Source organism: Manis pentadactyla, chromosome 3, assembly GCF_030020395.1.
Source record: "Manis pentadactyla isolate mManPen7 chromosome 3, mManPen7.hap1, whole genome shotgun sequence".
Taxonomy (NCBI): domain Eukaryota; kingdom Metazoa; phylum Chordata; class Mammalia; order Pholidota; family Manidae; genus Manis; species Manis pentadactyla.
This window is the reverse complement of record NC_080021.1, coordinates 152865459-152890242: the sequence shown is the minus strand read 5'-3', so window position 1 is coordinate 152890242 and position 24784 is coordinate 152865459. Positions and strand designations below refer to the sequence as shown.

General features: G+C 35.2%; 1 protein-coding gene across 5 annotated transcripts in view; it reads left to right on the top strand.

Annotated features, from left to right (window-relative positions):
* SMC5 (structural maintenance of chromosomes 5) overlaps positions 1-24784 on the top strand; it is a 112596-nt gene that overhangs the window by 67964 nt on the left and 19848 nt on the right. For all 5 annotated transcript variants that reach the window (XM_057498584.1, XM_036893432.2, XM_036893431.2 and 2 more), the window contains exons 10-17: positions 748-902; positions 4387-4500; positions 8935-9029; positions 9616-9748; positions 11747-11920; positions 12023-12192; positions 22085-22208; positions 22486-22608. In XM_057498584.1, the coding sequence (XP_057354567.1) occupies positions 748-902; positions 4387-4500; positions 8935-9029; positions 9616-9748; positions 11747-11920; positions 12023-12192; positions 22085-22208; positions 22486-22608 (1088 nt within the window). The remainder of the gene's footprint in view (positions 1-747; positions 903-4386; positions 4501-8934; positions 9030-9615; positions 9749-11746; positions 11921-12022; positions 12193-22084; positions 22209-22485; positions 22609-24784) is intronic.

Below are 24784 nucleotides of genomic sequence, written 5' to 3'. Positions count from 1 at the left end.
AAGGCTGAAAATATTTTATTGAGAATCATAGTCAAGTTTTATGTACTCTATTTATTGGTTAATTTTAAAAACTAGAAATACTAAGTATCATTCATGTTACTACAGTAATGAAACTTGTTTGCAGAATTATGGTACAGGTATATACTGTATAGCTTTGTATATATACCATATATACACACATATATGTAATGCATTATGATCTAATTTACTTTACTTGGTATGTTTTTTAAAGTTTTAATTTACCTTTTTTGTAAAAACACCATTGGCTTCAGCCTACTATTCCTGAATGCCATGTCTTCATTTTTCTTGGCATTACTCGTTTTGTTAGAGTACATCTTTAGGTAGCCTCTTAAAAGATGTTTGAAAGGAGAATCTTTGCATCCCTGAAAATACCTTTATTTCATTATCCCCTTTTCTCAGCTTTGTTGTATATATCCTTACAGGTTGAAAATAATTTTCCTCAGAGTTTAGAAGGCCTCTTGTGATTGCTGGTAGATCTATTGTTTTCTCATTCTTTTGTATGTGGCATAGTATTTATTTTTGATAGCTCAAAGATCATCTTTTATCCCAGGTGTTTGAAAATTTGAGAATGATTTGTCCAGGGTGGGTCTTTCTCATTATGTTGTGTACTTGCTGAGTGGTGTTTGTAACTTTTAGATCTGAGATACTCTTTTGTAATGTTAAGAGATTATTTCACTAACTACAGTTTCCAGAGAAGCAATAGTTTGTTTTATTTTCCAATTTTAGGTGTGGCTGCTCATATTGTACGATTTGATAATCTTATGAATCAAAAGGAAGATAAGCTGAGACAAAGATACCGTGACACATATGATGCTGTTCTATGGCTAAGAAATAACAGAGATAAATTTAAGCACAGAGTCTGTGAACCTATAATGCTCACCGTAAGAAATTTTGTTCATCTTGGTAGCTTCTGTTTTATTATTCTAGTCATTGTAGATTTTTGTTGTTTTAGGAATTCTTAGTCTCATTAAAACCCTAGTTTTCTATTATCAGACCTGTGGCAACTGCTATACTGTTGAAGCCATACATGAGCTTTTAAAGGGGCCTTTATTCAATAAACCTGTGGACTTTTTCTAGAAATAAGTATGGAACTATCAGCTTACTGACCAAGAATCACGTATAAAAATTAGCCTGCGTAGCTGGTTCCTTCTGGCAATTGCTATTCTTAGGATATAACAGGCAATAAATTAAATGCTGCCAAAGAGGTAGAAAAAGCATAAATAAAAATGTTGATATGCACCTGACAGAAGATGGACAAGAAAATCACCTGCTATAAAAGTAGAGCATTCTGAGAATGAAACCAACAATTTATTGACCTCATAAACATTTGATAACTTATTGATAATTATATTTCATTAAGAAAAGGGTAAACTATATTTAGCAAATCATGTAGTGAACTATGGCCATGGATCTGGTAGGAAGGATTTCATCTAAAACATCTAAAATAGTAATTTTGGCTATGGAAGGAGGTGAAAAAGTGAAAATCACATTTTTGGTAATAATATGTTAGATAGATATACATATGTGATATAAACTTAAAACCCAAAAGTGACCTAAGGATTTTTTTTGTTATCATTAATCTACAATTACATGAAGAACATTATGTTTACTACTAGGCTCCCCCCTTCACCAAGTCCCCCCAACAAACCCCATTACAGTCACTGTCCGTCAGCGTAGTAAGATGCTGTAGAATCACTACTTGTCTTCTCTGTGTTGCACAGCCCTCTCCGTGCCTCCCCCAACATTATACATGCTAATTGTAATGCCCCCTTTCTTTTTCCCGCCCTTATCCCTCCCTTCCCACCCATCCTTCCCAGTTCCTTTCCCTTTGGTAACTGTTAGTCCATTCTTGGGTTCTGTGATTCTGCTGCTGTTTTGTTCCTTCAGTTTTTCTTTGTTCTTATACTCCACATATGAGTGAAATCATTTGGTACTTGTCTTTTTACACCTGGCTTATTTCACTGAGCATAACACCCTCTAGTTCCATCCATGTTGTTGCAAATGGTAGGATTTGTTTTCTTCTTATGGCTGAATAATATTCCATTGTGTATACGTACCACATCTTCTTTATCCATTCATCTACTGATGGATACTTGCTTCCATTTCTTGGCTATTGTAAATAGTGCTGTGATAAACAAAGGGGTGCATCTGTCTTTTTCAAACTGGGTGTATTTTTAGGGTAAATTCCTAGAAGTGGAATTCCTGGGTCAAATGGTATTTCTATTTTGAGCTTTTTGAGGAACCTCCATATTGCTTTCCACAATGGTTGAAATAATTTAACATTCCCACCAACAGTGTAGGAGGGTTCCCCTTTCTCCACAACCTTGCCAACATTTGTTGTTTGTCTTTTGGATGGTGGCGATCCTTACTGGTGTGATGTGATATCTCATTGTGGTTTTAATTTGCATTTCTCTGATGACAAGCCATGTGGAGCATCTTCTCATGTGTCTGTTAGCCATCTGAATTTCTTCTTTGGAGAACTGTTCAGCTCCTCTGCCCATTTTTTAATTGGATTATTTGCTTTTTGTTTGTTGAGGTGTGTAATCGCTAAGGATTGTTTTTGTTAAATAATTTTTTCACTTTAGAAAAGAATGCAGTATAGATCCTTGCAGGATTCTTGAAAAAGTCCTGTTTTCTGTAACTCATATTTGTTATACTTTATTATTATATCTTACATCATATTAGCAAAATTATATAATACTATATTCTTGCTCAAGTATGTATTATTAGAATATTTTTGCCAGCTCAAGAAGGGAATATCTATTTTGGATGCAGTCATAATTATTTTGATTAATCTGGTAAGGACTGAAAGAAAGTACAAGAAAAATATTGTGATCTTTATATAGTAAGTGATAATCCAAGTATAATTGTCAGCAGATTTTTATCAAAATGCCAACCTCCAAATAGTACTGTAGAACTTTGTAGTAATAGCCTGTCATCAAGTCAGGCTACTAGCTGGCATACTCTGCTTTTTACCTTTTTGGAATAATCTTCTTTGTACCACCTCCTTCCAACTATATATCCTCCTCCTCTACAATATACACACCAACCCTTTGAGATCTAGTTGCAATGATACCACCTCCAAAGGTAATTTAGCAATACATAAACTTAAAATTTTAGTCATACAATTGTCAGTTAGCAATTGATTTCCACGAGTTACCTCTAACCATTCCAATCTAGAATTGCAGAAGTGTGCAAAGATTTATTTACAGTCTACTCCTCACAGTAGGAGTGTTTATAATAGAATGATGGGGCAAAAACAATATTTCCAAAGATACAATTGGTTACACAAATTATATTGTTATAATAGAATACTATGAAGCCATTAAAAGTTGCTGTAGTTTTCTATTTAGTGATATAAAAGGATGGTTATGACATGTTAATGAATTATAAAACACATTACAGAATAGAATGTATAGAAAGATTGCATTTTTAAACATTGAAACAGGAGTCTGCCATCAGACATCAGATCATCTTGGAGAGCAATAGGCTCCTATATCTACCTGTCTGTATCTTACTACTTTGTGAAAGATGTGGTTTTGAAGAGCTTTGCCAAATATTTTCTTTACCAGTCTCATGAGGTGAAAGAAAGAACATGCTGATAAAGCTGCAGAACCAACAGGGTGTCTAAATCTTCCTTCAGGATATTGGGAAACAGACTGTGAATGCAGTGGAATGTGCATTACCCTTGGGGAAAGGTGTGAATCAGTCACTACTGGAAATGCGCAAACTGGCCAGTGACAAATAGGACCTTAATTGTATGACTTCCTTGAGACTCATTACCTAAATGAGCAGGTGAAATCCATCCAAGAATTGAATGACTATGTGACCAACTTACACAAGATCAGGGCCAAACCTAGAATTTCTCTTGAAAGCACTAAATAGTTACAATTAGTCTTTAGCAAGTTTTTTCATTAGTTTCATAAAGTTTTATTCAGTTCTTTATGGTTTTGTCCTGATCAGTTATTGCCGGTATAGTATGAGTTCCTTTTGAAGATTATAAAGAAAAATATTACAAGTTTGGAGACAGATGAGAAATGTTTATACTCTTAGGTTACAATCTAAGCCTATTGCAAATGTTTTCAGTCAAATGTTTTCAGTGAGTTGACTAGAAAAAAACAAGTTATTTCTTAGTAGCAAAGTCAGTATGCATCAGGTACTATTCAAGTCTTGGCTTTTGTTTTACTATGTTTTGGATATTTCTGAGTAATAGGTGTTTTAAAGTGTTGACTCTTTAATACCAAGTTCTTTTATTACTTCCTTTTTCTCAAGTATTAAATTTAGTTAAGTAAATCTAAGTATAATAATGTTGTAGTAGTTTGGGTTTCATGAAAATCAACTTACATTTTCTTTTTGTTTGTATAGATCAATATGAAAGATAATAAAAATGCCAAATATATTGAAAATCATATTCCATCAAATGACTTGAGAGCTTTTGTATTTGAAAATCAAGAAGATATGGAGGTTTTCCTCAAAGAGGCAAGTACTAGCCAACATAATACTTTCACTTACTTGGCACTTACCTTCCAGTGCTTGAGTTTTAACTCTGAAGTAGAACAAAAAAATGAAATGACTGATTTTACCAGCAGTAGCTCTTGTGTAAAGTCAATGTTTTGCTAATTTCTTTCCTATCTATGCCATTAAGGAATGAATTTGTTTTACAGGAGGGAAAAAAAGCCCCAAATTCTATCCGATACATATTTTGAAATGATCATTTGGAATTAATATGAAAAGTAATTTTATCACATTGTTTTAAGAGAAAGAAACATAAAGATGGGCCTTTTGTCTTGGGCATCCTTTTTGAAAATATATTACAGTGAACTCAGTTTTTCTGTGGCAGGGATATCAGTATGATATAGTTTATTGATATAAATAAAACCTCTTTACAAAGAATGAGTCCTATATCTACTTAGATAAAAAATTCCACTGACTGAGAATCTAAGCCACTGAAAGTAGCATGGCTTAGTAGTTAAGAGCATAGACTCTACAGATAGGCTGCCAGGATTTGAAATCTGGCTTTCCTACTAACTTGGGCAAGTTGCCTTAATGTTTTGTGCCTTTCCTCATCTATAAAATGGAAATAATATTATCTACTTCAAATGATGGTTGTGAGGACTAAATAAATAAATGAAAAGTATTTAGAACAGTGCTTGTTAGCTATTACTATTATATATTGTTACATATCTACATAATATATATTGTCAGCTATATATGTTGTTATTGTAAGATTTCTTTTTCCCTTTGCACATGCCTCCTACTTCTTTAAAAGCCCTAAAAAGTGGTTTAGATGTTCTTTTGTTTAAACCTTTGCTAGTAGGTCCAAGTAACGACAGGGCTCTGAATCAGCTCAAATCATTTCCTATTTCTCTGGAGCACAGTGATTAGAAAGAATCCTTACTTACTTTGGCTTTTACCCTATTGCTCTCCTTCTAGTTGGGGAGTTGCAGAGAATGTGAATGTAAGGTGATGGGATAAAAAAGTTGGATGTAGTGGACTCTAAACATTTGTGTGTTTTAGAACTATTTAAGCCTAACCAGTCGAGTTGCTGATCTGGTGTCAGAGCTCATTAAAGAACTGAGTTGCTTGTATTACAAGTCTGAGATGTGGCTCACTGTGAAGGGCGTTCACTCAGGTGTAATTAGATGATTTCTGTTTGCAAATGACCAGCTTAGCCTACACTAAGCACCTTGATTTTCCTCCAATACTGATGCTTCTTCTGTGCTGAGAATTTATATTAATAATAATTGATGTAGGTTCTTAAATTTTGATCTCTTACTTTTTTCTTGTGCTATAACTATTTTCCATAGCTTCTCATCAATAGGACCAGTACTTAACATTGCATGACTTTGTGTGTGTATTCTAAATTCTGAATTTATAGTATATAACCTCCTCCTGTATTTGAGTACAATTTCTTATTTCAGTAACTTAAAAACCATCTTCACAGTTTTTGCTATTTGTGCATACTACCGTGTACTACCATCAACAGTTTTTTGCCATACCTGTGTACTAACTGTAAATCACTTCACTTTTTGTTGCTCAAAGTATTCTAAAAGTATAATGTTACTATCAAATGATAAAGATAATTTGCATAACAACAAAGACAATGTTAGTAAATCCTAGACCCCATACTGCTGCTTAGTGAAAACCAAGTAACATGATTTTTTAAAGGGGAGATACTAAGGAGTTATGGACATGCAGACCATGTCCTGCAACTTTCTTCTCAGTCTGATTAGAAATATCGAAAGGGAATTGAAAAGGAAATTACTTCCCATTGTATAATTCAGTTTTATTTACTGTAACCTCTAAAACCATAGATTTTTTTAAAAAAAAAAACTTGAGTGAACCCTTCATACCAGTATTTTTGATACATTGATTCATGGTCAAAATTGTTTCATGTCTACCTCCACTTCTCTCCCTTTTTTGAAATTCTTAATTTGATACAACTTCAAACTTACAGAAAAGTTACAAAAATCATATATATCATATCTATATGCCTTTTACCCAGATTCACTAATTACTTACATTTGTCCTATTGGCTTTATTATTTCTCTATCACAAAGTCCAATTAGATTTGCTATAACCCAGTATGTATATTCCTAAAAATCACTATGCTGTGCAAAATTGTGCAGTAAAAACCCACAGGGCCAGTGTCAGGGAAAGAGTAGCACATTTACACATGTTAAATTGTTGAGAAACACACATACAGTAAATATGGTGCTTTGTTTTTAAAAAGATGTGTAAGTAGGCATTGGAAGGGTTCTATTTGTGAATTGTAAAGCAATTAAAAACACCCAAAATTGGATGGAAAGTTGTAATACCAAATAGGGTTGGATGTGGCTAATAACAGATGTGGTAAACTGAGATAGCTGGTAGATGTTTAAGAGGAGGGTGTATGTGTCTGTGCACAGATTATGTATATTCCTAGTTTCTGCATTCACTAGAGAAAAACCTCGTGTAACTGCATACAAGCAGATATGAATTCACATAACACTTAAGTTGTCCCCTCATATATCAATTGTTTGAAACAAATTTGTGTCAGAACAAGCATTATACCAGAACTGTTTTTCTTTTTGTAATTTTGTATGTGGAGTTACTTTGAGACTTTGAAAATATCCTGCTCCGCATGAAACTACCTAGTAGGTTTAAGAACCATTAATGATTCTAACTCAAAATGCCAACTAATATATAGAAGGAATGACTATCAGAAGAAAGAACTTTTTCTACTCTATTTATTATATTGTAGATTCACAGAAGCTTTTTATGGAATTATATCCATTACTATCATTTATTTTAATGCTCAAATTGTTCCTGATTTGGCCTGTGAGACCTTCAGATTGACTCCCATGCCCTGTTAACATTTTGTCACTGTATTTTGAGCACAAGTTCAGCTTTTTGGCACAGTAAGATGTTGATGCATCTTGAACCTACCCTGGGCCTTACAATCAGCCTTTTTCCCAAGGAACTCTTAGTTCCTTACAGAAACCAAGGTCTGGGTACTAGATGTGTTCATTGCTGCTAGTGTCTCATTGCTTCTAAACCCTTGCTTGCAAACCCTTATATTTATTTCTGTATTTATCTGGAGAGCGGGAGTATAAGTACACCATGATTTCACCCTTTCAGTTGTAATCCAACACAACAGGGTACCTTCTAGTCTGTCTTCTTTGTATATTTGTACTTTCCTACCACAGCAGTGAAAAATAGCCCCCCATCAGTGTATTCACTCACTTGTTCAAGTCTAGAATGCTGCGAGAGGAGTCTCAGAATTGCTAGTGTGTACCACCATAAAATCACTCCATTCCACTATCCCATCATGCTTCCATTAATTTCTCTCAGCATTGTTTTGTCTTTTTCAGTGTAAAAGTATTGCATCTCCTCTGTAAATGTGTTCCTAATATTTGACATTACAAATTATTTCTGAAATTCATTTTCCTGTTCATTGCCAGTGCATAGACATACAGTTGATTTTTTTGCATTGACCTTACATCCTGTGATAGTAGTTTAATTCACTTACTGCATTCTAGTAGTTGCTTTGTAGATTCCATGGTATTTTCTATGTAGAAAGTCTTATCTTTGCAAATAGATCTTTTCACTTGTTCCTTTTCAATCTTTTACTTCTTTATTGTGCTTCACTACAATGGCTAGTACTCCAGGACAGTGTTGAAGAGAAGTGGTAAGATTAGATATCCCTGTTTCTTCCCAGTGTTAGGGGGAAAGTACTCAATTTTTACTGTATTTCACCAATATTTTTTTGCTGTGCATTTATCATAAGTGCCTCTGTCAGACTGAGGAAGTTTCCTTCTGTTCCTACTTTGCAGAGATCTTTATCATGAATGACTGTTGAATATTGTCAAGATGTTTTTTAATGCATCTACTGAGATGATCGTTTGGCTTTTATACTTTTTTCTGTTTATAGATTGGTTTTTGAATGTTACACCAATCTTGCATTCTTGGGGTAAACTCTACTTGGTTGTATATAGTGTTCATATAATGCTGGATTCTGTTTACTAGTGTTTTGTTAGGGATTTTGCATAAGTGTTCATGAGGGATATTGTGTTTTTGTCGGGTTTGGGGATCCATAATTATTCTGGAACCATAAAATGACTTGGGAAATGTTCCTTCTTCCTGTTTCATGAAAGAGTTTTGGTATTACTAATTACTTAACTGTTTGATAGAATTTATCAATGACAATAATAAATGTACTCTTTCTGTAAAAACATATAACCACAATATAAAAACACCTAACAATAACATTATTACACTAAAGATTTTTCTTAAAAGGACCATTGAATATCCAGTCAGTGTTCAAATTTCTGATTATCCCATGAATGCCAGTAGGAATACAGTAATTTTAAAAATCATTTTGATTGATAGTATATGGTAATTCAAATAACATTTTCTTTCCCTTATATTCAGGTTCGTGACAATAAAAAATTAAGAGTAAATGCTGTTATTGCTCCCAAAAATTCACATGCAGACAAAGCACCTTCACGATCTCTGAGTGAACTCAAGTAAGATATTACTATAACCTGTTACTTTGAATACTGAGTAGTAGTATTTACCTCCTACATATATTTTAATTATCTCTGTCACATACATTTACATTTGTTATATGGTGTATTATTCCCTTTTAGGATCTCTACTTAAGTCTAAAATAAGGAAAAATCTAGGCCCTAAAACAGACCAAAGTATACTTAGTATGTAAGGAATTTTCAAATCAGTGTAACATTATTGAACTTTAATAAATTTAGTAACTAAAATAGTTGGTTAGTTACTGGGAAAATAAAATAATAAACTATCACTTCATAATGCAAAAATAATTTCTAGAATGACTAAAGTGGAAAATTTGCAGTTAAGAAACAGTAAATATAATTTAAGTAACTATCTTAACTCTGGATGTTAAGTAGACATTCTAAATATAAAAGCAGTGGATTATAGTTTATAATCTCATATATCAATCATTTAATATTAAATGATTTAAAAACACAAAAGAGATTTACTGTGCCATCACTAAATAATGTTTTCCTATCATTTGTCAGCTATTGAATGTTTTAAATTGATAATTTACTAAAATCCAGTAAGTGCTTTTCCTTTCAGGCAATATGGATTTTTCTCTTACTTGCGAGAGTTATTTGATGCACCTGATCCTGTCATGAGTTACCTTTGTCGCCACTATCACATTCATGAAGTCCCTGTAGGAACTGAAAAGACCAGAGAAAGAATTGAACGGGTAAGAAAGTAATGAATTAGTACCAAAAGCATACATAGTTTTGCTAAAACTAGTTAGCTTAAAGTTAAGCAAAAATTGTGGGAAATTTAAAGTGTGTGATTCTGTTTTTACCCACACAGAAATTCTCTTCGTAACAGAATAGCAGCTGTTGAATAATACTTTATGACAAGTATGATGTGGAGTTACCTAGAGTAAATAAATACTTTATACTTGTAGGTATAATTGTATTAAGTTAAAACCTGAGATGAGATACCTGGCGCTCCTACCTCATTCTCCCTTGCTTGACAGACCTATGTTTAAACATTATATTAGTGGTTTAATCATTTAAATTCTTATGTTCTAGATTATCTTTCAGATAATCATACTTTAGGATGGTAGGCTAGGATATAGAACTGTTTTGGTAAGTATTCCTCTTCTTAAAGCTTACGCATAATATCATCTCATATTTGAATGACTACCCTTCATACAATCTCATTTTCCTGGCTAGATAAGCACATAAACTCTTAGTTTATATAATTCTGCTAATGCATCTTGGAGTTTTCTTGTCCTTACAAGTAATCTCCAAGCCTTAAGCTGCATTTGCTTTTATCACAGGCAGAAGCAGGGAAGATATCTCTTCTAAAACAGGTTTTTCCATAACACCAAGTTGTGTATTAATATTGCTTTTAATCATCTAGAATCTAATTACAGACCTAACTGCTATTTGTTACATTGAATTTATTAGAATATGTCTTTAGAAATTTTAACAACTGGTATACAAGTAGCCTAGGATAATTCATTAGTAATTTTGGGGTTCTACATACTTCATTAACAGAACATAGAAATGAAATTACCAACTCATTTTGCAACAACAGGCTAATTACAGTAAGTTGCCCAAGTCTTTGATTATAAATTACTTCATCATATGGTGATCATTTGGGGAAATCACAAGTAGAACTCTTCATTTTAATTTAGTGGTGTTCGGAAAAGAGGGTAAGTTAAGATTATATGCATAGACCAAACCAATTTCTGTCATAGCTTGCATAACATACCTAGATAATGACAACAACTGTATTTCTTCCTTAGAATAAAAATGCATTCTCTATTGTAAGTTCTGCCTTATTATCTGGTTCTAACATTTTAGGTTCTCTGACAGTGATTATATCCTAATTATGGAATTGTCCTCATTATTTTCTAAGACTCTTCTATTTGGTTAAATTGCTGAACTCTGTAGCTCGTGATGCCCTTTTTGCTAGGAATGCCCTTCCCTCACCATCTCTGTCAGTTTAAATCCATTTAAGACATTTTCATGAAACTGCGGTGGTCTAACTTCATCTAGGCTTTCCCTTCACTCCCAACTTGCTCAGCCTTTATCGGTGCTGGTTTATACCCTGTTGAACTAAGTGTGCTTAAATATGTCTTTCTCTGTACTTAGCCTATGAACTTCTGGAGAGAAACAGGCCACAAGAGTATTGTAATGAACCTTCAGAGATTGGGAAAAAACTGCATTACAGCAGCCTTTTCCTTATAAACATAAAGAAATAGATCTAATAATATTACTGTGTTAGAATGCTTTCTTTACCAAAAATGAAAAAAAAAAATGTTTGCAGTCCTTGAAAAGTGTTTTCATTCTCCCAAATATACAGGAATTAAATAGAAGAGATTATCTATCTTTGAACAATGTAGCAGGGGAGGAGAGAGTAAATGGCTTAGTTGAGATATCACCGTTCAGTCAGCTGGGAGCTGACTCCCAGTATCTCTTCTGTAGATTAACAAAGCTCTGAAAGGTCACTTACTTGGGAGGGATTGTATAGTGAAGTATAGCTGACTTTGCTGTTTGTTTTAGTTTTCTCCCAATTCTTTCTTCCTTAGTGTTGTTTTCCAGAATAATCATCTGAAATGTATCAAAATGTATCAGCTGTCTTTTTAGAGGTGCCATTGATCTAAAATTCACTTGATCTCTATTTTAATCCTTTTAAAAATTATCAGGTGTGCACTAATACTTGTTTTACATTGTAGGTAATACAAGAAGCCCGATTAAAACAAATTTATACAGCAGAAGAAAAGTATGTGGTGAAAACTTCTCTTTATTCAAATAAGGTTATTTCTAGTAATACATCCCTAAAAGTAGCTCAGTTTCTCACAGTCACTGTGGACCTAGAGCAAAGAAGACGCTTAGAGGAACAGCTAAAGGTTGGTTATTTTGATTTGAGTATTAGAAAAGAATATTAACTGGATTTATAATACGTTTAACTGAAACTTTAAAAAATATTAATGATTTTGAATATTCCATAGGAAATTAATAGAAAATTACAAGCAGTGGAATCAGGATTGATCGCCTTATATGAGAGAAACAAACATCTAGAACACAAAGACAATGAACTTAGACAAAAGAAGAAGGAGCTTCTTGAAAGGGAAACCAAGAAAAGGCAACTGGAACAAAAAATTAGTTCTAAACTGGGAAGGTATCTTTCAACCTAATGAGGGGTCAGGGTTGGGATTGGGGGGCAGTGGTGTGGCCACAAAGTGCTTTGAGGGTATTTTTAGTCATACCCTATAGTGACAACACAATTCCCACAAGCACATTTTGTAATAATTTCTTAAACTTTAATCCTACTATCCCAAACAAAGTGTCAGTCTACAGGGCAAAGGGAGGTGAATCTCAAGTGTTGTTTTTCTGCTGCCCAATCAGCTGTTCTCATCCCTGGAGTCCTTCCTATGCTTAAAAATTGAGGAACCCTGCAAAGTTTTGTTATGTATGTAATGTAAATTGATATTTGCCACATTAGAAATTAAAACTAGGAATGCTTAAAATACTTAAGAAGAACAAACTGTTTTCCAAACAAAATACATTTAGCAAGAAGAGTGGCATTGTTTTATAGAAAGTTAGTTGTTTTTTTTATATCTGCTTTTGCATTCAGTCTGTTTTGAGATGTTTTGGCTGAAGTGTTTGAAGAAAATGTGGTCTCTCATAGATAAATATCTAGTTGGGGAAGGAAGGCGTACTTCAGTAGACTTCTCAGGTAATTGTGTATGTTCTTCTTTAATACTACATCAAATCTTGCCAAGGTGTAGTTTGTTCAAGTTTAGTTACAGTGTGGAATCTGAACTCATCAGCGAGTATCATTATTTTAAAATCCATTGTATTTTAAGGGGTCATTTACCCATGAATGGTTTTGTTACATCATGAATTTGGAAAATAATTGGTCACCAAGTCATGTAGATCTTTTAAATATTGATAACATTTTATTGTGTTAGAAAAATTCATGCCAGTCTGCAATCCTATCAGAAAAGCCTTTAAGAATTAGGAAGCAGTCAAGGCTTTCCATGATAGATAAAAATTTTCCAGAATCTGAATTTCCACTTACAAGCTTGAATTTTATCATTGGCAACAAATATTGTCAGTTATTTTCCTTGAGTGATTACCTTGCTTCATTTACTTTTGGGGGAAAAAAGCTTGCCAAATACCTCAAGTCTGAATAACCATAACTTGTCTATGATTCTTTGGAGTAAAAATGATATTCCATAAAATGTGTCTAGTCCAGCTCGCAACTCAGTCATACAAGTGCTTTCCTTGTGACTACCATCCTGCTTTGTATGCAGCAGAAGTGCTTTTTAAGTACTCTATATTTCATCACGCTGAATATTAAAAAGACTACTCAGTAGCTGCTGGGGGAGGTAGCTCAAGATAGCAGCATAGGAAGATCTTGAGCTTACCTCCTCCCATGGACATAACAGATCTACAGCTACCTATGAAACAAAACAGTTCTTTCTGAAAACTATTTGAGTACCTCCTGCAAAGCAAAGGATAAAAGGGCACATCAACACATGTGGGAAAGACAAGAAATCTGGTCTTGCCAAAAACCCTACCCCCAGTCCAGCAACAACAATCAAGAGGGATATCACAAATACAGACTTTATTCCTGAGGAGAGCTGGGTTTGTGCCCCATATCAGGCACCTCAAGCCTTGGGACCTGTGCTGGAGAGTTGACTCCCCAAAACATCTGGCTTTGAAAACCAACAGGACTTAGATCCAGGAGAACCATAGGGCTGTGGGGATCAGAGATTCTGCTCTTAAAGGGCTCATGAGAAGATATACTGGCCCCAGGATGCAGTGCAAAAGCAAGGTTGAAAAGCACCTAGACTATCTCTGAAAGAGATTCATTTGCTAGTCTTTTAAAGCATCTGCCCAAGGGGCAGGAGCCTGTTGGGGCTCCCTGTAGGTACTGAGGTGCTGGCAAATGCCATTTTTGCACTCTCCCTCTAACCTGCTTAGGCTGGTGGATGTGCAGTATTCCTGCAGCCCCTCCAAAGCTGGGCAGCCAAGTGTCCCACCTCCACAGTCCCATCAATGCCAGCGAGCCCACGCAAGCCCACTTGGGGAGTGCCTGGCTCTGGTAGTCAGGGAAGACTGCATTTCTGGGCCCTTCAGTTCTGTAACAAATGAAGAGATGGTTCTTGGAAGGCTGCCACCCCAGGGTTTCATACCTTTTGCACAGGGAACTGAAACACTCCCTAGTCTTCCTGTGTCCTGTGCAAAAGGCCTTATTTGCTTTGTCTTGGATTGCAGCCTGACAGCCCCACTTCAGAATTACCACATAGCTAGAGGCCACACAAGTTCTCTCAGGGAAGTAGCCTGGAAGATGCCATATTTGTGCTCTTCCTTGGCCTTGCTATAGCCCCTACACTGATCTGGAGCCTTGATTTTTGCAGTTGTTTACTAAGGGGACACTTCCAGATGGTCTGTTCTGGAGACCAGCAGGACTTAACGATTGTGGTCTCATAGGACTGTATATATTTGCATACCTTAAAAGCTGCTGCCTGTGGGTCTGGCTTCCAGTCAAGCTAAAACTAGGGGCAGACTGAGATTCCTTCCTCTGGAATATTCAAATAATTTGGCACTCCTCAACAACTGGAACCTAACAAGAATAAAGCAGGCTGCTTGGACAATCAGAAAGGTTTGAGAGACAACCAAAAGCTACCATGTGCTGAACTGACAACATTCATCTACTGCTTAGAAACCTACATAGAGTCAAGCAAAATGAAGAAACAGGAATATGTTCCAGATGAAAGAACAAGATGAAACCTCAAGGGAGGGGGAAAAACACCCCTAATGAAATGGCAGTAGTAATTTACCTGATAAAGAGTTCAAAGTGTGGTCATTAAGATGCTCACTGAACTTAGGAGAATGAATGAAGACAGCAAGATCTGCAGAGAAGAGAGAGGAAATATAAGGAAGTGCCAAACAGAAGTCACAGAGCTGAAGAGTACAGTAACTGCAGCAAAAATACATTACAGGGGTTCAACAGCAGATGAGATAAAGCAGAACAGATCAGCACTCTAGAAGACAGAGCTGGAACTCATCCAGCCATAGCAACAAGAAGATGAAAGGATTTTTAAAAGTTTATAGCTTGACCTATAGGATAATATCAAGAGGAATAACAGTTGCATTTTAGGGGTCCCAGAAGGGAGAGAGAGGAAGGGGGACAGAAGACTTTTCTTGAAGAAATAGTGGTTTAGATCTTACCCTAACCTAGGGAAGAAAAAACACATCCAGATCCAAGAAGCCCAGTGAGTAACAAGAAGAGCCAAGATATATTATAATTAAAATGTTAAGTGTTAGAGAATCTTTAAAAACAGCTAGGGAAAAAAAACTTTTTGCTTACAAGGGACTCCCATAACGCTAGCAGCAGAAACTTTGTAAGTCAAAAGGGAGTGACATGATGTATTCACAGTGTGGAAAGGAAAAAATTTCCATCCAAGAATATTCTACCCAGCAAAGTTGTTATTCTGAATTGAAGGAAAGGCATACAGCTTTCCAGTCAGACAGAAGCTAAAGGAGTTCATCACCACTAACTGACCCTACAAGAAATATTAAAGGGACTTACTCTGGAGAGAGAGGAAAATAATTTTTAAGAAGAAAACACAAGAGTTACAATCTTATTGGTGAGGTAAATATAGTAAAGTTAGTAAATTAATCACTTATAAAGCTAGTATGAAGGTTAAAAAACAAAAGTAGTTAGAATAACTACAATCATGAGTTAACAGATACACAGAATAAGGTGTTGTAAAGTGTGACATCTACATGGTATCCACAAAGAAAAACCTATACTAGGTACACAAAAGATGAGAAAGGAATCTTAACATAAAACTATAGAAAGTCATCAGACCAAAAGGAAAGAAAACAAGAAATAGGAACTATAAAGTAGCCCCAAAGCAACCAAATGGCAGTAAGTACACACCTATCAAGAATTATTTTAAATGAAATTGGACTAAATTCTCCAACAAGAAGTGGTTAAATGGATTTTTTAAATATACCCATCTGTTTACTGCCTCCAAGAGATTCACTTTAAATGGAAAAAAACACACATACCAAAAGTGAATGGATAGGGAAAGATGCTTCATGCAAATGGAAACCAAAAGAAAGCTGAGGTAGCTGTATTTATGTCAGATAAAATAGATTTTAAAACAAAGACTGTAATAAAATACAAGGATGAGTGTTACATAAAAGGGTCAGTTCAACAAGGGGATATAACATTTAAAAATATTTATGCATCAAACATAGGAGCACCTAAACCAAGTATTAAACTAAAAGGAAAAACTGACAGCAATATAATAATAGTAGAGGACTTTAGCACCCCACTTACATCAATGGATGGATCTTCCAGACAGGAAATTAGTAAGGAAATACCTATCCTAAATGACAGACCAGATGGACTTAATAGAGATGCACAGAACATTCCATGACAAAAATAGCAAAATACACATTTTTCTCAAGTGCACATGGAACATTCTTTAGGATAGATCATATGTTAGGCCACAAAGCAAGTCTCAGCAAATCAAAGAAGACTTAAACATCTTTTCCTGGCCACATGGTATTAAACTAGAAATTAACCACAAGTAGAAAACTGGAAAAGACACAAATACATGGAGATTAAAAAGAATGTTACAGAATAACCAGTGGGTCAGTGAAGAAATTAAAGGAGAAAAAAAACCTGAGACAAATGAAAATACAACATACCAAAAATCTGTGGGATACCACAAAAGTAGTTCTAAAAGGGATATTTACAGTGATACAGGTCTGCCTTAATAAACAAAAATCTCAAACAATCTAGCCTTGTACCTAAAGGAATTAGAAAAAGAGCAAAGGCCAAAGGAAATAGTAAAAGTAAGAGTTGTACTTCAAAAAGATAAATTTGTCGAAGCCTTAGCTAGTCTAAGAACAGAGCTCAAATAATTAAAATCATATTAAGAGGAGAACTTAACAGCTAAATAGCAGAGAAATACAAAGGATTATTAGAGACTGCTATGAACAGTTACACCACAAAAAATTCAGCAACCTGAAATAAATGGGTAAGTTCTTAGAAACATACTATTTTCCCAGAATGAATCATGAATAGAAAATCTGAACAAACCAATTAATAGTAAGGAGATTGAATCAGTAAAGAAAAACCTCCCAACAAGCAAAAACTCAGGACTACGTGGCTTCATTGGTGAATTTTATCAAACATTCAAAGAAGATGTGTTGCTTATCTTTCTCTTAAAAAAGCTGAAAAGGAAGGAACACTCCCAAAATCATTTTACATGGCCAGAATTACCTTGATGTCAAAACCAGACAAGGACACTACAAACAAATTGCAGGCCAACATCCCTGATGAATACATGCAAAAGTCTTCAGGAAAATATTAGCAATACATTGAAAGGATCATACACCATGATCCAGTATGATTTATTCCAGCTATATAAGAATTGCTCAACATCAAATCAATCAATGTAATATAATATACTAACAAAATGAAGGAAAAAATGACCATCATATGGTCATCTATATAGATGCAGAAAAAGCCTTTGAGAAAATTGAAGATCTATTTATAAAAAAAAACACTCCAACAAGATGGGTATAGACAAGAGCATATCTCAATATATTAAAGACTGTATATGACAAGCCCACAGATAGCTGTCATACTTGATGCTGAAAAGCTGAAACTGTTTCACTTAAGATCAGGATATCCACTCACTACTTTTATTAACATACCTTTCGCCAGAGGAATTAGGGAGGAAAGAGAACAGGCATCTGAATTGGAAAGGAAGAGGTAAAACTTCCACTATTTGTGGACATGCTTTTATATGTAGAAAATCCTAAAGACTCCACCAAAAATCTTTATTCAGTTAGGTTGCAAGAAACAAAATTAATATGCAAACACCTGTCGCAGTTTTAATCACTAACAATTAACTATCAGAGAGTTTAAGAAAACATTTCCATTTGCAATTGCATCAAAAAGAATAAGATATCTAGGAAAAAATGTAACCAAGGAAGTAAAAGACCTATATGCTGAAAACTCTAAGACACTGATGAAAGAAATAAGATGATATAAGTACCTAAAAAGGTATTTCATGCTTATGGATTGGAAGAATTAATATTGTTAAAATGCCAAAATTACCCAAAGCAATTTACAGATTCAATGCAATTTCTATCAAAATTCCATTGGCATTTTTCACAGAATTAGAGCAAAGTTCTAAAGTTTGCATAGAACCACAAAAGATACCAGATAGCCAAAGTAATCTTGAAAAGTAAGAACAAAGCTTACAGCATCACACTCCCACCAGATTTCAAACTATATTACAAAACTGTAGCAATCAAAACAGTTCGGTATTGGCATAAAAAGACACACAGATGAATGAAACAGAATAGAGAGCCCAGAAATAAACCCATGCATATATGTTCAATTAATTTAGAACAGAGTAAGCAAGAATGTACAATGGGGAAAGGACAGTTTCTTCAATAAATGGTGTTGGGAAAACTGGAAAGCCACATGCACAAGAATGAAACTGAACCACTACTGTACATCATGCACAGAAATTAAAATGGTTTAAAGATTTGAATGTAAGATCAGAAATCATGCAACTCCTAAGGGGGAAAAAACAAGCAGTAAATTCCTTGACATCAATCTTGCAGTTTTTTCAAAAGTCTGATTCCAAAGGCAATGCCACAAAAGCAAAAAATAAGTAAATGGGACAATATCAAACCAAAAAGCTTCTGCACAGCAAAGGACACTATCAAGAAAATGAAAAGGCAACCTACTGAATGAGAGAAAATATTTGTAAATCATGTATCAGATAAGGTATTAGTATCCAAAACATATAAAGAACTCATACAACTCAATAGCAAAAAATAATGTCATTAAAAAATGGACAGAGGATCCTAATAGTCATTTTTCCAAAGTAGACATACACATGACCAACGGATAGATGAAAAGATGCTCAACATGATTAATCATCAGGAAATACAAATCACAGCCACATGCCTGTCAGAATGCTGTTATCAAAAGGACAAGGAATAACAAATATTGGTTAGGATGTGGAGAAAAGGGAACCCTTTGTGCAGTGTTGGTGGAAATGTAAATTGGTGCAGCCACTATGGAAAACAATATGGAGGTTCCTCAAAAATTAAAAATTGAACTACCACATGATCCAGCGATTCCATTCCAGATATTTTTCCAAAGAGAAAACACCAATTCAAAAAGATATCCCAATATTCAAGGCCATATTATTTATAATAGGCAAGGTATAGAAACAACCTAAGTGTCCATCAATGGGTGAATGGATAAAGAAGATGTGGTGTACACACACACACACACACACACACACACACACACACACACACAGTAGAATACTACTCAGCTATGAAAAGAATGAAATCTTGCCATTAGTGACAATATGGACAGGACTTGAGGACATTATGCTAAGTGAAATAAGACTGACAGGGAAAGACAAATACTGCATGATTTCACTTATACGTGGAATATAAAAATCAAAAGAAAATTTGTAGATAAAGAGAACAGACTATTGGTTTCCAGGGGACAGGAGTTTGTGGGGTGGGTTAAAGGGATCAGGAGGTATAAACTTCTGATTACAAAATAAATCATGGGGATGTAATGTATAGCCTAGTGACTATAGTTAATAATACTGTATGGCATAACTGAAAGTTGCCAAGCGAGTAGATCTTTAAAGTTCTCATTACAAGAAAAATATATTGTTAAGTGTATGGTGACAAATTTTAATTAGAGTTATTGTCATAATCATTTTGCAGTTTATATGAATACTGAATCATGTTGTACGCCTAAAACTAATGCTCTATGTCAATAAAAAATTTTAAAAAGACATTCACTCAGTATTTGAGATTTAATAAAATTACTCTTTACTGTTATCAAGGACATTCTTAAGTGACTTGGCATTTTGGGAATTTGAGTGCATTAAGAGTCTGTCAACAGTGCACTTTGATGCTGCTGCCTTGACTCCTCTAGAGGTGGTGGCATTGTACTCATCATTGCTCTTGCACTATCCATGCAAATGTCAACACAGCAAGAAGACCAAATGCCTGTTACAACCCTTACAATAGTTCATGGACACCCTGAAATGGTTTCTGTGGGCCACACTGAGAACCGTGGACCTGGATGAATATCTAGAATAATAGGTCCATTGACTCTGGAATGCTGGGAGAGGGGAGGGGAAGGTATAGGCAGTGAGATTATCAAACTAGTTTGTTTTCTCATCAATTCTGAAAGAGTAATAGAGTTTGACCTCAGGGTTTATCTCATTCCTTCAGTTGAAATCTCCCATGTTACAATTAGGATTATGTTATCTTGGCCTTAATGGCCACATATTCCACAGAATGCCATGCAAAATGTGAATAGTCTCAAAAGTCTTTTTCTAAAGGAAAACTGCAAGCTTACTGTGAGCACCCAGGAAACCATTCTCAGAATGGATTATAAGTTTTATTTTGAATTTTGGTATTTTACCGAAACTGAAATATGTAAAGCTATTGGAGTGTTCAGTCTAGGGGAAAGGAACATGGCTTCCAGTTTCAAGGTTTTTCCCATGTCCTACCATAACACAGCTCAGACATTTCTGTTATAATTGTTCTTTTTACACTTCTTTCCTTTAAAGTGAAGATATAGCTGTTAATGGCATAATCTTTAATAAATAACTGCTCATTGCCTTGAGTGAGGTATATGTTCACCTTGCTTGGTCTAATGTATATATTTCTAGATACATTTCAAATTAAAACATTTGGAAATGCATTAAGAAAGTCTGTTCTTTACTGTTGCTTTTTTTTTAAGTCAATTGTCCATTAACTTTTATTTAAAAAGAATAATGTACACTGTTTGCTTAAAGCAATATTAGTTATTATTAGCAATTATTAGTCTGTTTAGTTGCAAAGAATTTTTTTCAACTTCAAGCAATTTTTTTCAACCTTAATCTTTTGTTCTTTCCTATCTTCAGTCATCTACAAGACACTTAACCTGTACTGTCTGACTGCTGTATGACCCTGTTACCTAAAACTAAACTTTTTATTCATAAAGTAACAATTTTTGTAGTGAAATGACCTTTTGCACTCATTACCTGCCTATTTCATACTTGTAGTTACTCGCTTTGGGATACTGTGGTAGAGACCTGGTTAGTGGTCTCTTCCTGACTAGTCCCCTCTCCATTCAAAGCATCCAGAATACTTTATCTTCTTTTCATGTTTCTACTCCATTCAAGAATATCTGTTGTAGCTTTCTACTATTACTACCCAAAATTTAATTAAATACTACACTACCCTAGATTGACTTTCAGGTGTTTGATAACTCTTTTCACTCTGCCCAATTCCAACTTACATCCTAGCATCTACAGCACTCCTCCATGTGCCATTCACTCTACTCTTCCCAGCATCCGCTGACCATGTTTATTCTGTGTTCTTGCTTTTTCCCCAGAGGCAATATGGTAGAAGTTAGAATTTGCTATCAGACACATCTTACCACATAATACTTGTGATCTTATTAACTTCTGAGCCTTGATTTCTTCATCTTAAAGAACAAAGTATTCTCAGATTGTTTTATTGTCTTTTTGTTCTTTGATTTTTTTTTACCCATTAATCAAATCTCCCTAGTTAAGCTCCTTAAGGGAAGGGACTGTGTTTATAAACAATATTAATGACAATAATAATAAATAATATTTATCAATCATTGAGGGGCAGGCACTATACTTGAGTGTGTTACATTTTACCTTTTTAATAATTCCATCACACCTTGGTTGAAGTACTGTTAATCACTTCCAGTTTACATTCATGACAAAGAGGAAATTCAAATCCATCATCCAGATCCTATGGCATTAGCGCTACCATTATCTAGACTATGCTGAGCACATAATATGTGTTGAGAAATACTTTTTGATCCTGAGTGGTTGTATAAAATGTTTAATCAAGAAGCTAGCAGTAGCACTGCCAAGTAGCCCACAGAACAGGAGGGGACCTGAGGATTTAGGTACGGTCCTTGTGTTAACTCTGATTTCTGCACTATTATGTGTTTCATACAGTTTAAAGCTGATGGAACAGGATACTTGCAACCTTGAAGAGGAAGAGCGAAAAGCAAGTACCAAAATCAAAGAAATAAATGTTCAGAAAGCAAAACTTGTTACTGAACTAACAAACCTTTTAAAGGTAAGGCATTTTCTTATTACTCATTTTTTAAAGCAGATAGTAAAACCTTAGCAAGAAATTTTTATCAGTAATTTTTGCTTGCTCTGATGTTTCTCATTTTAGGTCAATGAATTAGTTAAAAGCCTTTATTAAGCTAAATTATTTCACATTTTATCCAGTTAAATACACAAGAAAACAATTCTCTTGAAAGATTGTTCATGGTTTATAATGTTTTTATAAAACTATTATTATTCTTAGTTGTAAAACAAATTGAATTCTTAGGGGTTTTTGTTCCTAGATTTGTACTTCTCTGCATATACAAAAGGTAGATTTAATTCTTCAAAATACTACAGTGATCTCTGAGAAGAACAAATTGGAATCAGATTATATGGCTGCCTCATCACAGCTACGTGTCACTGAGGTAAGACTTTTGCTTTCATTTTGGGGTTCTAGCCTCAGACCAGTTTGAAAACATACATATGTCATCACTTGAAATGTGCAGTTTGTCATGTACTCTTTAGTTTATGAATTCAATGCATCTTGCTGATGAGGAAGCAATATTTGAAACGCTTTGTGCTGTGGGGCAAAGGGTGGTGATAATCTAAAGAGATACTACAGTGTCTGATGTAGTCATCTGAAAACCAGAGTTTCCTGTGCTCTTAATCTGTGTAAATATAGTCATTGCCATTACCAAATAGCAACTAGTAGCTTGTACTTATGGTTGATCCCATAAGCTGCAAGTTTTAAGCAACACTAAGAGAAGTCTTGCTACAGAATCTTGGGGAGTAAACCATGTGTTAATATCTGTCTGTGAAGTGATAAGTATTGAAATAGTGCTCACAAGGAGAAATGTGCTGAACTAAGTTAATATAAATCCCAAAGAACTGGCAACAAAATGGTAGTGACAGTGACAGTGGCATAGTTTCTTAGTCTTCCAGATCCTTTCCCAAAAATGGAGCCACTAGAATAACAAGACAACAAGTATCACAGAGTTTGAAGGTTTCTCCACTGGTGTACTATCACACTGACTATGGTGTGCTCAAGGGGCAGGGTTTGCATGGAGCTTGCTGTGCAGGAGAAGGGATGGGGTGGACAAGGTTAGGCACACTCTGCCCAGCAGGTTGGAAACTTTCAGGAACTTCAGGCACTCCATCGCCCTGGCTGGCTACTCACCTCTGAGGACCCCCAATGTGATACACAGCCTGCTGTGCCTTCCTCCTGGCCTGCCGGCACCGGCTTGCAAACCAGCAGTCTCTGACCTGGAATCAGGGCAGCCAGAGGGAGGACCCGCCTATGGCAGCTACAGACGCAAAGCACAGAAGCTTACATTTGTGTGCTCGGCCCACTGGTTCTGACAGTGGAGATAGGCACAGCAGCCAGGAAGCAGGAAAGAGCTCTTTCCTCCCCACAGGTACCAGCGCCACTCCCCTGTGACCCCTGACGCTTCTCCAGGGGCTGAGCAGCTCCAGAGATTAGAGCTTCTAGGCACTAGAGGGCACCACATACAAATATGAAACCTCAAAGGAACCTGGTTCACACCAAAATTTCACAAACACCAGAAAAAGGGCCAAGTGAAACTGAATTCACCAATCTTCCTGAAAGAGAATTCAAAATAAAAATCATACCATGCTCATGGAAGTACAGAAAAATATTCAAGCACTCAGGGATGAATTTAGGATGGAGATTCAATCATTAAGAAATTCCATATCTGAAATGAAACATACAGTGGAGGGATTTAAAAGCAGATTAGGTATAGTAGAAGAGACAGTAAATGGAATAGAAATCAGGGAAGAGAAATACAAAGGAGCTTAGGCACAGAGAGAAAAAAGGATTTCTAAGAATGAAAAAGTACTTAGAGTACGGTGTGACCAATCCAAACAGAACAATATTCGCATTATAGGAGTACCAGAAGAAGAGAGGGAAAAAGGGATAGAAAGTGTCTTTGAGGAGGTAATTGCTGAAAAATTCCCCAATCTGGGGGAGGAGATAGTATCTCAGGCCATGGAAGTGCACAGATATCCCAACACAAGGGACCCAAGGAAGACAACACTAAGACATATAATAATTAAAATGCAAAGATCAAGGATAAGGACAAACTATTAAAAGCAGCTAGAGAGAGAAAAAAGATCACATGCAAAGGATAGCCCATCAGGCTATCATCAGACTTCTCAGCAGAAACCTTACAGGCCAGAAGGGAGTGGCATGATGTATTTAATGTGATGAAGCAGAAGGGCCTGGAACCAAGATTACTTTATCCAGCAAGATTATCATTTAAATTTGAAGGAAGGATTAAACAATTTCCAGATAAGCAAAAGCTGAGAGAATTTACCTCCCACAAACCACCTCTACAGTGCATTTTGGAGGGACTGCTGTAGATGTAAGTATTTCTAAGGCTAAATAGCTGTCACCAGGGGAAATAAAACCACAGTAAAGTAAAACAATTAATTACTAAGCAGATGTAAAACATCACCTACCCCCAAAGTCAATCAAGGGATAAAGAAAGAGTACAGAATAGGATACATGATACATAAAGAATGGAGGAGGAAGAAAAAGAAGGGAAAAAAAGAACCTTTAGGTTGTGTTAGTAATAGCATACT